We start from the raw sequence: 13,037 nt of genomic DNA, 5'->3' as shown, positions 1-13,037 counted from the left end.
CGCCCCATTAAGACCAAGCTGGTGAAAAAGAGCGTTCCAAAGAGAACGACTCTCAGCTTGGTTGGGCAACGAAGCGAAGGACCGTCCGCCCCATTAAGACCAAGCTGGTGAAAAAGAGCGTTCCAAAGAGAACGACTCAGCTTGGTTGGGCAACGAAGCGAAGGACCGTCCGCCCCATTAAGACCAAGCTGGTGAAAAAGAGCGTTCCAAAGAGAACGACTCTCAGCTTGGTTGGGCAACGAAGCGAAGGACCGTCCGCCCCATTAAGACCAAGCTGGTCAAAAAGAGCGTTCCAAAGAGAACGGCTCTCAGCTCGGTTGGGCAACGAAGCGAAGGACCGTCCACCCCATCAACTCCAAGCTGGTGAAAAAGAGCGTTCCAACGAGAACAAATCTCAGCTTGGTTGGGTGGGCAATGAAGCGAAAATTAAACATCTAAAAGCTAAACGTTGACATCCGCCCGGGAAAAGGAAGGGTAATCCCCACCCCGGCCGGACCATTACTAAAGCCAGTTATCTTTGTAAGAATAAAAGGCACACATAAGAAGATATACGAAACCGGAAAATGCAACTGTGTATTAATCATTGACGCTAAAACGCGCCCAGATTTACAAAAGGACCGTCCGACCAACCTCTGGACAATCCGAGACGTTGGGCGGACGGCCACATGATACACATCAAAAAATAAAAAATGAACTAAACTTAATTATCTCCCCCATCCCTGGCCGGCTCATCCTCCTCGTCGGCATTTAGGTCTACCAGAACGCCATCAAAGACGTCCTTTTCAATGTCAACGCCGAGGGAGAACGGTTCTGGAATGCCCGCCAAAAGAGATACCTGGCGAAGGGCTTTGTTGAAGCCTTCCTCATGTTCAAACATGACAGTTGACTCCAACTCAGCGACCTTCTCTTTAGCTTTGGCAACGTCCTGGGTAAGAGCCTCGTTCGTCTTGATAAGCTCGGCTTCAGCCTCTTTTAGGCGGGCTACCTCCGCCTTTAGCTGGCGACCTTCCTCCGCCACTCGTTCTTGCTCGCCCAGGGCGGCGGCCAAGCTTTTGGCGGCTTCCCTCTTGGTCTCCTCAAGATCGGCCTCCATCTGCTCGATCTTATTGTCATATTCATCTTGATTGAGGACCATCTGCTCCAAGGTCAACTGAAGGGAGGCCGAGTTTTTCTTCTCTCTGTCAAGCTCGGCTCGGATCTCCGCCACTCCAGGGCGGTCAGCAAATTTCTTCAGGTACCAGGCCAGGGCAGATGTCCGGGTTGACATCTCTAGCATGGCATTAGTTAATTCCAATTCAGAAAGGGGCTCAATGAGATCCCGTTGAGAGGAACTCATGTGGAACTTCGCCCGATCGCTCATGCTGAACTCCGGGATGAATACGCCGCCCGGTAGGGGGACGGCCAGGACCCTCTCCCGATCTTTCTCCTTGTCTTTGCCCTTCCGGGCCTTCTTTGAAGCTGATCGAGACGAAGAGCCCTCCTTGTCTTTGCGTCCCTCAGCAACATGACCTTTTCTCTTGCGAATCAAGGGATCCGCAGAGGCAGTGGCCGCTCCAGAGGACGGGTTCACTTGGACGGCCGCCAATTCTTGTTGAGGATCCGGTCCCGGCACCTTGAAGCCTGAACCCTCGCTCTTCTTGGAAGGAGAGATCCCTACCTTCGAAGCTAGGCGTATAGTTGGAAGGCGTCCTGCGGGAGGAGGGCGGGGCACGTTAGGAACAACCGTCGGCCGGGCGGTCGACGAACTGGCCCCGGACTTCTTCCGGGCGGCCATAAAATTGGATTTGCGGGGGCCAGGAGTCGTCATCAGTGCTGCAAGAAACAGAACAATTCAGAAAAATTAACGTCAGTATACGAAAAACAAACACACTCAATACAACAAGACCATACCGAACGCCTTTTGTCCACAATCCTCAAGACTAAGGCATTCGACCAAGTGACGGGCGGAGATTCGGCGGGGGAGGGCGTTGATGGTACGCACGGCCTCTAGGTCGGGCGCTGTTAAGGCCCCCATGGAAGTCACCTTAATTCGCCGGGGGTCTCTCGTCCAGTAAAACGGGAACAGCGGCTTCCCTTCACCATCATGAAATTCATGGCGGCCGGCTTTATCAATGATTATTTTGAAATAATGCTGTTTAAAATTTTTGAAGGTATCAGAGAAGGGGCGGAATAGGGTCCTATCCCGAACTGACGCGAAGGATACCCAACTGCCGGTAGGAGAAGGGCGGACTTCGAAATAATGAAAGAAAACTGGAGTGGTAGGAGTAACGCCCACGGCTAGGCACATTGCCAGGAACGCCTGCACGGCCGCCCAAGAGTTGGGATGCAGCTGCGCGGGAGCCACGTTAGCTTCCCGAAGAACGGCCATCTGAAACTTGGTAAAGGGCACCCGAACAAAAAGATGAGTGAAGAAGGTCACATACATGAAGAAAAAATCGTCCGGACTCGACCTCTTTTCATAAAAAACCCTTTCATTTAACAAAGTTACCCCAGCCCGGACCAACCTCGAATCTTCTATATCCCGGACGATGTGGGTACGGCTGACCCTCCATTCTAAATCCTTGCGGAAAGCGTAAGAGGAAGCATGCAGGCTAGGATCATGGGGAGCCCATTCAGACACCACCACCCCTTGACCGTCCGGCTCGAAAGGAGACTCGTCCACCCGAATGCCGCCCTGGAGCAAGAACAGTGGCACCCCATGAAAGATCCGATCGCCCGACGAGACCGGTCCTTCAGGGTCCGCCCCAGAAGATCTGACCGCCTCATCTATAAAATGAGAAGAGACCGAACTCAAAGAATCGCTACCGCCCCTCGCCGACCCCTCCCAGGCTCCACCCGACGACTCGGAACCTGACTCGATAGACACAACGGCCATTTATTACCTGTGGGAAAAAGAATTTGAAATCTTGAATAAGGAAGATGCGTGAAAGTGACCTCACCCCATCCGCTATTTATAGGAAAAGATTAATAACCGTTGGACGCGTCATAGCCGTCTAGATCAAGCATGACCAACGCTCCGGATTTGGCGACGTTTTGTTTTCCATCAATGGGAACACGCCACGTGTTTTCCCTCCCAAATTCAAAACACAAAAGCCCACTGAACACGGCCCAGTTGCGGGTTCATGGCCCAACGTGCGCCGCCTTCAAAATCCTACGTCCACTGCGTGCACTAGGACTTGGGGGGCTTGTGTACCAGGAAGTGCCGGACGCCGTACGGTAGGACGCCCACACAAATGGCCGTTCACCCGCTCCGGTGCCCACGTCACCCAAAGGGCTAAATGCCCGTCCGCCCAATCGGATAGAACCTCTGTTTGTAAGAAAAACTTTGAAGAACTCACATGGAATTCTATCACCACAAGATAGCCCCGCACTCTCCACATTCACAAAAAGTGTTCTTCAAGAAAATCCCGAGAAACGAAACGTCTGGAAAGTATGTATGGCCACTGCGTCAAATCTTTTCTTGTTTTAGATGTTACTCAAAATCCTACGTCCACTACGTGCACTAGGACTTGGGGGGCTTCTGTACCAGGAAGGGTCGGTCGCCGTACAGAAGAACGCTCGGTAAATGACCGTCCGCCCATTTTAATGCCAAAGGGCCAACAACCGTCCGCCTTCCGCGATATTGGAGGCGGACGCCCATATCACATGGGCGGACGCCCGCACCTCATTGACTGCCCAAATCACTAATCATCGTGGCTTAGGTAAATTAACCTGGTTTAGAGGTAAGTGGGGATTAGAAGCTATTGGGCTACTTTGGGCCGTGATTAACTTTTCACTAATCCCAAGCCCATAGCAAAAACTATAAATACAGGTCCATGGTGAGTGGTAGATAGGTTACATTGAATGCACATTTATTGCTGTCCTTGAGAAAAGCCATTGCTCTGAAACTGACTTTGGCATCGGAGAGTCTTTTGCAGGTCTCCGCCCCCCAGGATTGAAAGGAGAGCTAAGACTTGGAGGGAAGATCAGCCGCCGAGACAAGAGCGCAGGAGAATTGGGAGGTCCGGAATAGCACAGCCCTACACATCCGAAACAAATTTTATTAAAAATATAAAAGAATTATCTTTTTTTTTTCAATTTAAGACATTTAAAAAATAAAATTTCATTGACCGAGATGTATTATATAATTTATATAAATAAAGCAGTCATATTTAAGAATAAATTTAAAAATTAATTTTATAGACTCGTTAGAAGAATCCCAATATATATTTTGTTATAGATAAAAAAACAAATCATAAGAATGTTTCAAAAGCAACATAGAAGTAAAGAGATTGTAAGAACATTATTTTCTAATTTTATAAAATTATCAACACACTAATAAACAAAAGTACTATTTAGTGAGTTTACATAAAAACAAAATATATCATGTGTCCCTAATCTACTTATATTTGATCAACATAGATATAATTATCAAAGTATTTAATTAAATGGATACATTTAATTCTAAGGATTATAAGTAGGCGATGATGTTGGGTATTCTTTTTTAATAAAAGGATGATCCAGAAGTATTTTAGTCGTCCATCTTTGTTGAGGGTTATTCATCAAACACTTCATCAAAAAATCCTTGCAATCGTAACTAAGTTCATTTGGCATCTTTGGTGCTTCTTCGAAAAATGCAAGCTTGCACAATAATTGGTTTGTGGTTTCAATGTTGCACCATTCTCAAAATCCAGTGCTCATCTTCATAACAATGCATCCTAAAGACCATATATCTAAAGGTGTTTCCTTAAAACTTTCTAACTAATTCCAGTGACATGTAATAGGATGTCCCTCTGAACTTGATCTCTCCTAAATCAGTATTTGCCTCTTCGCTAGTTTTGGACAATCCAAAACTAGAAATCTTTAGTTGATATTTTGTATGACAATCCTGATGAAGGAAAGAGGAGAATGTTATCCGATTTAAGATCACAATGAACAATTTCCTTTTTGTGCATGCAAGATAGTCTCTTAAGAAGCATGTAAGTGTAGACTCACTTCCTTGTCAGATAATATCTTTGTTTTTATTAAATTACCTAAAGATCCATGGGGGACATACTCCATAAAAAGGTTATAAGTTAAACAACCTCTCTCAACAATGTATTTGTAATAATAACATTGACCAATTCTTTCGTAACCCAACATTAACTCAAAAACTTTTTTTCTCCCTTAGCATTGAATAAGAACTTGTCTTTATTGTTAAGAGTAAAACCTTCGAATTTTGTTCTTTTATAAGATACAAAAGAATAAAATACAATGTGTCATATGAACCTTCCTCCAAAACTCTCAACTTCTCCACTCGACCATATCTTCAAATATAAGAGGTATTGAATATGAGAGCTCTTCGTGTGTGTGTGTATATATATATATATATATATATATATATATATATATATATATATATATATATATAATAAAAATTAATTATTATCTAAAAATAGATTAAAGATAATAAGAAAATTAATATTAATGATATATCTAAAATATTAGAGATATAAAATATAATCACATAGAAAAAAATACACTTAAACAGTGTGTGTTGAGAAATATTTAAATATTTAAATTATAATATAGAAAATTAATATTTTACCAGAAAAATGATATATACGCATATAGATTCTTTAAATCATCAAATTTCTTAAGAAACTAATTTCATATATACTTATTTATATACTTTTAGTTTTTAATGATAATTGAAGAATTTGTATAATAGTGATAACGGAATATGCAATTAATGTTGATAACACCGCCCTAATATATTCAATCTTATTATTAAAAAATTAAGGTCTTTATATTAATATATTAATGATAGTTAAATTGTTAGAAGATAAACAGAAATTTATAATTTAAAGATTAGTAATCATTCGAAAACAAATTAAAGATAAGATAAGAAAATAATTATATTCTAAATATTAGAAATATATAATATAATTTAATCTCATTAAAAAAAATTAGTGGTGTTAATAATATAACAGATAAAAATTGAATGATATAGATTTATTTTAATATAATTAATTGAGTTACAATAGTGTTTGACGAAATATGATTTTAAATGTGTTATTATAATGGATACTGGGTGGATATAATATGGCTGGACAGCATTATTTGAACAAAAAGGAAAAGGTAGGATTTTGAAATTTCATAATAGTTTATGAAGACTTGCATCACGCTCTGTTCTGAGTATAGATATATGATTTCTGCAACAGGGTCCAACCTACAAGCTGTTCCAACTTTAATTACTTTCAAATGCTTACATTAAATATATGCTTAACTTCACTTAAATCACCATAATATATAATGTTAAAGATGGTAAGAAGAAACTAGAGAGACACGTTAATTGTTAATTATTCCCTTTGGCCAAGACAAACGAGGTGGTCCCTAACGCTTTTACAACCGACTTCGACTTTAATGAAACTATGTACCACAAAATTCACATGAAAATTTACTTCTTTCGACCGTTATCACTTTCCTTAACTAGCTTCCATCCTTCAAACTTCTCACCACGTGTACGCTCCTGATTCAAAGACAGCTGTATCTGCAGCATCCCCGCCCTCATTCAATCTCTCGCGTGCCCTGCCGTTTCTGCTTTACCTTCCTCCCTTTCTTTCTTTTTTCCAAATTTTATTTCACATATTTCGTAAATCAAATGCAGTTTTTATTTTATTCCTTTGGTTATCGATTAAAACTATTGAAAAACTTTTTCCAGAAAACTATTTTTTATTATTATTTCCCTTGTGCACTGGCAGAAGGAATAAGTGCCGCGTGTCAACCCGGAAATGATTTCAACGCATCAACGGCGAGTAACGAGTCACCTCAAAGCGAACACCCTTCTATAAATGACCTACAATCCTATGTTTCTCTTCACTACACACACGTTCTCACTCATCAACTTATTTTCTCTGATATAGTTCAACTAACACTCATAATCCTTTTGTTTTTTACTCTCTCTCTCTCTCTCTCTCTCTCTACAATGGCTAACTCCACCGTTGTGTTCACGCTAATCGCTGCATTGTTAGTCACCTCCGCGCTGGCTCAGTCTCCGGCGTCGTCGCCAGCTCTCTCTCCGAAGAGAACACCCGTGGCGGCCACGCCACGTAGCTCTCCATCACCGGCGATTTCTCCTGCCGCCGAGTCGCCGTCATCGTCTCCCCCTGCTCCGGCGCTGAACGCTCCGTCTCCTTCGCCGACCGGCATCGACTCTCCGCCGTCGCCTCCCGTATCTCCGGCCGGTGCTCCTTCCGTCACTCCTTCGGCAATCTCCGCTCCGCCGACCGAAGCACCGACTCCCTCGCAAAACGGCGCCGCTTTGAACAGACTCACCCTCGCCGGATCTGCCGCTGCCGTGGTTCTCGCTGCGGCTTTGTTTATGTAGAAGATAGTTTAGTTTAGTGGAGTTTTCTTTTTTCTTTTTAATGTGGTTGCGAGTTCACACGCGAATTCCTCTTGTTTCATTTTTGTTTTTTTTATCTTCTTTGATGTGTGAGAGTTGATTCTTTGGATTATTTGGTGTATTGTATTTATGACGAAGATGGTTACTATTGATACACTTTTATTGCTCTTAACTTTTCTCATTCTCACTCTGCTATTCTATTAATAATTTGTTTGTGTCAGTGTTTAGTTGGTTGAACAAGAAAGAAAATTAAATGTGTTTGAACTCGTTTACAACGGTAATGAGATAGTGAGAGTTCTTAAAACACAACAATCCATCGCTTATATCTGTCGCAAAATACAAATATAAGATTTGGGGTTAAGATTGCAGCATGAGTCCAAAACTTAGAGTGAGAAAGTGATTGTTGGTAAAGTCGAATCAAAAGTTGAAATGGGGTCGTTGCGAGGAATCATATGCAATGAACTTCGTGGTTCGTTTTCCTTTACTTTTATTTTTCTCTTTTCAAAAAGTTAAATTGAGAAATTTGAACGAGACAAATGATACTTTGTTACGTTAATTTTTCCTCTGTTTCAGTCTGATTGTACGATGAAAGAACGCATTATTGAGGTTTGGTTGGTTACAGTAGAAAACACAAGATAAGGTCACATGCCTAAAGCAGGACTTGTACTACTAACAAAAGACAGGAGAAAGTGTCTCCATTCATTTTGAATAATGTACATTGTAATATACCAGGTTGCCCATTTATCATTATTGATGGACATAGCTATCAAGTGGTCCAAAAATTTAATCTTTAAAACATGCTTTCTTTATTATAACATTTTTTACTTCACCTCAGTTTTATTATTTGTACAATAAGTTTGTACTGAAAGTAACACTTTGATTGCACTGTCGCAAGTATAATTTCAAACATTGATTCTCAGCAGAGGAGCAATCAGTATATGTTCTTCCTGCTGGATATAATGTGAAAACTATTTCAGATTATTCTTTTTATTATCTTAGTCGCAGACGATTTGGGATGTCGAATAATTATAATTGCTTGACATGCACGAGTACAAGTATTATACATTCAATAATTTTGTTATTGTTTATGGTGAAATGGGACGAGGCTGTAATTTTGTTATTGTTTATCCTCGTATGGAATGAGATAACGCCTGCTGTTTGGGAATGCTCCAATCAGTTTTATGTACTTCAATTTTTATATCTGGTTTTTCTTGTAAATCTCAATGGGAGGGTTCTTCAAATCACAATTTATCTTCACAAATCTATTAAATAATTAGTCGAGTTTTTTACCTCTTACTTTCTTAATAAATCGTTATTTATAGGGTCTAAAGGAGTTTTAATCAATTAATTTACTTTTTAATGATAATTAATGCAAACTTCAACCGCTTCATGGTGACCGTTATGTCATTAATTGTGCGTTAATGATATTCAAAGGTTGTCTCGTACAAGGTTTTTCACGAATATTATGTCGATGACCGACCAAGAACAAGTAACCTCTTCCGTTCTAACATGTCACCCAATGATCAGTTATTGATACATAATTTAACATGCATAATAAAATCTAGAGCACCCAAAAATACTTGAATTTGAAAATGTTAACCATTTATATAATAACGAGTTTCGTAAGTTAGTTTAATATAAAATTGATTCAGTAAGATTTATATTTATTTATGTAATATAATTGGTTTTTATTTTTATTATATATGAAGTTTTCAATAATATTGAGTGATATAGGAGAGAAAAATTTCACCACTAATATTGTTATATGTTAAATATAAAACGTTTGCCTACATTTATCTATTGATATAGTGTATTTTACATTTAATGTGAAATCATAAAAAAATAATTTTAGATTAGCGTAAATTAATGTTGATAATTAGGAAAGTGGTAAGAATAAATAGGAAGATAGACGGAGGAGAGACAGAAAGTTGGGTGATGAGGGTGGCACTGACATTGTAGCTTTTCCTACGCCGCTCAAACGTGAAAAAAGCAATTATATTATAAACACTCTAATGTATGTGTCGTGTTTATCACAATCATTTTCTTACCCAACCATCCCTCACTTTCATTCATCCTTTCCATTAAAATAAGACCTCCTTCTCACCAAAGTTATTAAATTCTAAATCTTATTATCTACAATTTCAATAGTCAAAATACATAATATTTTAGATATAATAATTTACCCTCGTTTCGACAATTAAACAAAATATTATTATTTGTAGCATCTCTAACTATTTCATATCACTTAAAAATAAAATTTAAGACAATTTAAATATGATTTTTTCTTTTCAATTTCTAAAATGTTTTTTAAAGACAAACTGGCAGAGTTTCAATCTTCAAAGCAAGTAATAATTAAAATGAGAGATAATTAACGTTGACAATTTCTCTCCATAAAGTTGAAATCCAAACAATTATAAAACCCAAAATAAAATTGAATATATTTCTAAATTAAATATATATGTATGTTGAAAGTCTTACATAAGACTAATTTATAATATATATATATATATATATATATATATATATATATATATATATATATATAAAAAAAGTGAGGTGTAAACTTCACCTTACAAACCAGTTTTGTGAGGTTGAGTTAGGCTTAAAAATTCATTTTTTAATATGGTATCACATCCATGGTTAGAGAGATCCATGGTTAGAGGTTGAGTTAGGTTCAAAAACTCATTTTCTAATAATCTATTTTATTTATATGTGTTTTAAGTCAATATTCATGTATTTAATTGAGTCTTTATTTGTATATGGGTATCCATATATTTAACCGAGTCTTCGTCTGTACGGATGGTGTTTTTGTCAAATGTCCTATTTGAAATAAAATTAGCGTACATTTTGATAATTCTAAAAATAAAATCAAATTAAATTAAGAATTTGAATGAAATTTGAAAGTCTTTCATCCAATAAAAGTTGGTAATTGATATTTAAAATAAGTTCTTGGTGATATAAAAAGTCGAAGAATATTCTCTTTTTGCTTAAAGACGTGCTGCTATCAACAAGCTTGTTACAAGCTGAACAACAGTATAAATTAATCCTTCAAGAAAGAGAAGGGTAATTTTTAAATAAATGTATTTATTTGGACCATTTCTCAGAGAAAGGGTGCAGTTTACTCTAACTTTTATCATGATAAAATGAACATACAATGACATTACAAATAGCATACACATAGCCAACAACAAAATATAATATGCACTTATTGCAGTACACCAATATACAAAACAATATCTACAAGAAAAGTGGTATTAATTTGACATGAATTTTGTGAGGTTAATTAAATCTTCACAATCTTGTCAATTACTGGTTCAACAAAGGCTTGTATATCATCAAGGTCATTCTTGAGTTCTTCAACCTATGTTTCAATAAGGAGGTTAGGAAAAAGTAATGAGCAATCATTTGAATAATTGGTGAAACCATGTGATGAAAGATGTCAGGTATTAAACAAAAAACATTGATTAACAGTATATAAGTACCTTGTGTATGAATTGTTGAGTAAGCTGAGCATCATGTGCTGCTTCTTTTGATGCATGTTCTACCACCAAAGTTGCTTTCCTTAGTTTACCATCCTCTGGAAGCATCTCTGCCACATCTTCAGATACTTTTTCTGCTACGCTTGCCACTTTTTCTACCACTTTTGCCACCGCTTCAGCCTCTTCAATCACAAACTCTGCCTCTCCTGAATTCACATTTTGTTCCCAAACTATTTTCTTAGTATATTTGCAAAATTTAAGAAATTAGATTGTTTGTTGGATATTCCATCTGGAAGAGATTTTCATCTACCTTCTATTCTCTGCAGTTTTTCCCAGTAAGGTTTCCAGAAGGGTAGTAAGACAGAAAGTGTCATGCCCAAAATCCACCTTAACCTCCATTTTCATAAGGAAAAATGCACATTAAATGTTTGAGGTACTATACCAGAACATCACAGAAGATTAACCGTCTTAGTACTATCTTATCTAAACACGTTTAACTGCATAATTATGATGGAATCTGGTACATTAGTTAATACTTGCAACTCTAAGTTTTAGGTGGATTTTTCAATGAAACTTAGATCAATGAGTTGGTTATCTTGATATTTGAATATCCATATTTTGGATTTAATTCTGAGTTTGCTGAAAGTTAATTGCACTAGTCTTTAAATTGACAAAAGAAAAATCAGACAGTTTAAATTAACAATTACATCAGTAAAAAATGCTACTAAAGTGATAATATATCACATACATTTATAACCAAAACAGTAATAGATAATTAAACGTAAAATTTAATTTATAAACAAAAATTTTGGAATCTCTAATCAGTAGCAGCAGCAAGGAAATTTAGTGTCATACCAATAAGAGAAGGCAAAACTTTTAGAAGCATGTGCAGGTGCAGCAGGTTCAGGTTGAACCTTCTCATCATTTATTCTGCATGTGAAAAGGTCATAAGCAAATTTCAGAATGTAATATTCAACAGTGAGATTAGGATTTATGGAAGATAAAAGGTTTTGGGGTATACCCTTTTGCATTAGTACTTGTGTTGTTGCTATTGGTGCTGTAGAATTGCAGATTAGGATGAAACCAATGAGCTGTTTCAGGCCTAGCAGCTGACACAATTGGTCTGTTTTTCTGTAATCCAACATAGCTTGATTGGAACTTGGTGGCACGAACTACATCAAGAACACCTCTGAATTTCAGAGTTATCCACGATGAGCCTCTAAGTGACATATTGAAAGTATTCTTAATCTCTTGACAGAAGTTGGAATGAGAAAAGATGATGGATTCTTGGAAGAGGTTTAAAATAAGCAATTGAATTGTGAGATTGGTTAGTCTTGCAGGCTAAAAACACTAGAAGTGATAAGAAACTAATAATTTGAACGTGAATTTGGTTACTTGAAGCAAAGTTGTGGCCTAAGAAAGGGAAACGTATAAGTGTTGTTGCATGCGTCATGTGTGTGTTCCTTGGAAGTTAGTTCAACCTTTAGGTTTTGAAGGTATAAAGTGTGATAATTTGTTCTACTTTTGGCTTCCCATTTTCTTTGGCAAGTAATTTGGATCATCTAGACGCGTTTCTTCCAAAACATGCAACAAAAAACATGAAAAGAAAAAGGGTTGAATACGTCGAACACAAGAAGAAAAAATTTCTGGGTTGACTTTGCTACAGAAATATGAACAAAATGGTTTAGGCATTAGCAACAAGCTAGTTCAAGAAACGAAGCAATGTTTGCAGTATCTTTTTTAGCCATGACATGTGTATAGTTTGTAACAGTTTTACCTTTCACTGAGTTAACTCACTTTTTGTTGGAATCTGCTCTCTTGAAAATCAGATATTCACAACGCTTTAACTTAAAATATTGCTTAAAGAATAAGTTCAGTTTCAGACGACGATAAATTAAAATTCCTCATTTCCTGTCACTCATCTAACTTTTTGCATCCAAAGTTTTATGTTTCTTTTAACCTTTTATTTTCCTAAAGGGCAGTGGTAATTGGACACTGACATTTTTTTCGTACTCGCAGCTTACACTTTAAAAAAATATTATTTCATTATAAGTTTAAATCCTCGTATCTCCTTATTTTTTTTTAAATATTAAGTGGGTCTTCATTTGAGTTTATATATTTATAAAATGTGATGATGTGGAATTTTTTTTTAAATTAATAATTTTTGACGTGGCAAAATTTATTATGAGAAT

At 37.5% G+C, this 13,037-nt stretch overlaps 2 protein-coding genes and 1 pseudogene across 3 annotated transcripts; 1 reads left to right on the top strand and 2 right to left on the bottom strand.

Moving 5' to 3' along the window:
• Positions 1–4,443: 4,443 nt before the first annotated feature.
• On the bottom strand, positions 4,444–5,121 carry LOC148205798 (mitogen-activated protein kinase kinase kinase 20-like; annotated as a pseudogene).
• Positions 5,122–6,833: 1,712 nt separating this feature from the next.
• LOC148205797 (uncharacterized) lies at positions 6,834–7,522 on the top strand. The gene has a single exon (XM_088112136.1). It carries the CDS (start codon positions 6,947–6,949, stop codon positions 7,346–7,348), a length of 402 nt encoding a protein of 133 aa, XP_087968262.1. The 5' UTR covers positions 6,834–6,946; the 3' UTR covers positions 7,349–7,522.
• A 2,910-nt stretch (positions 7,523–10,432) lies between these two features.
• LOC148205796 (uncharacterized) lies at positions 10,433–12,183 on the bottom strand. Of its 2 annotated transcripts, none has more exons than XM_088112131.1 (5): positions 11,867–12,183; positions 11,701–11,775; positions 11,156–11,232; positions 10,849–11,051; positions 10,433–10,727 (listed from the first exon to the last, which is right to left on the bottom strand). In XM_088112131.1, the coding sequence occupies exons 1-5, from the start codon at positions 12,073–12,075 to the stop codon at positions 10,650–10,652; spliced, it is 642 nt and encodes a 213-aa protein (XP_087968257.1). In that variant the 5' UTR covers positions 12,076–12,183; the 3' UTR covers positions 10,433–10,649. The 2 variants fall into 2 exon arrangements, with proteins under 2 accessions (XP_087968257.1, XP_087968253.1); XM_088112127.1 differs by having other exon boundaries at positions 11,156–11,238; positions 11,867–12,181.
• Between the last annotated feature and the right edge of the window lie 854 nt (positions 12,184–13,037).

Source organism: Vigna umbellata, chromosome 1 (assembly GCF_029865625.1).
Source record: "Vigna umbellata cultivar VRB3 chromosome 1, Vumbellata_1.0, whole genome shotgun sequence".
NCBI lineage: Eukaryota > Viridiplantae > Streptophyta > Magnoliopsida > Fabales > Fabaceae > Vigna > Vigna umbellata.
Note: the sequence above shows the minus strand (reverse complement) of the source record. Positions and strands in the feature narration are given on the sequence as shown.

Coding starts and splice junctions, on each gene's coding strand:
- LOC148205796 (XM_088112127.1), bottom strand. CDS start 12,075: ATGTCACTTAGAGGCTCATCGTGGATAACTCTGAAATTCAGAGGTGTT. Junction 11,776..11,866: donor ACAAGTACTAATGCAAAAGG/GTATACCCCAAA, acceptor TTTCACATGCAG/AATAAATGATGAGAAGGTTC. Junction 11,239..11,700: donor AGTTTTGCCTTCTCTTATTG/GTATGACACTAA, acceptor ATGAAAATGGAG/GTTAAGGTGGATTTTGGGCA.
- LOC148205797 (XM_088112136.1), top strand. CDS start 6,947: ATGGCTAACTCCACCGTTGTGTTCACGCTAATCGCTGCATTGTTAGTC.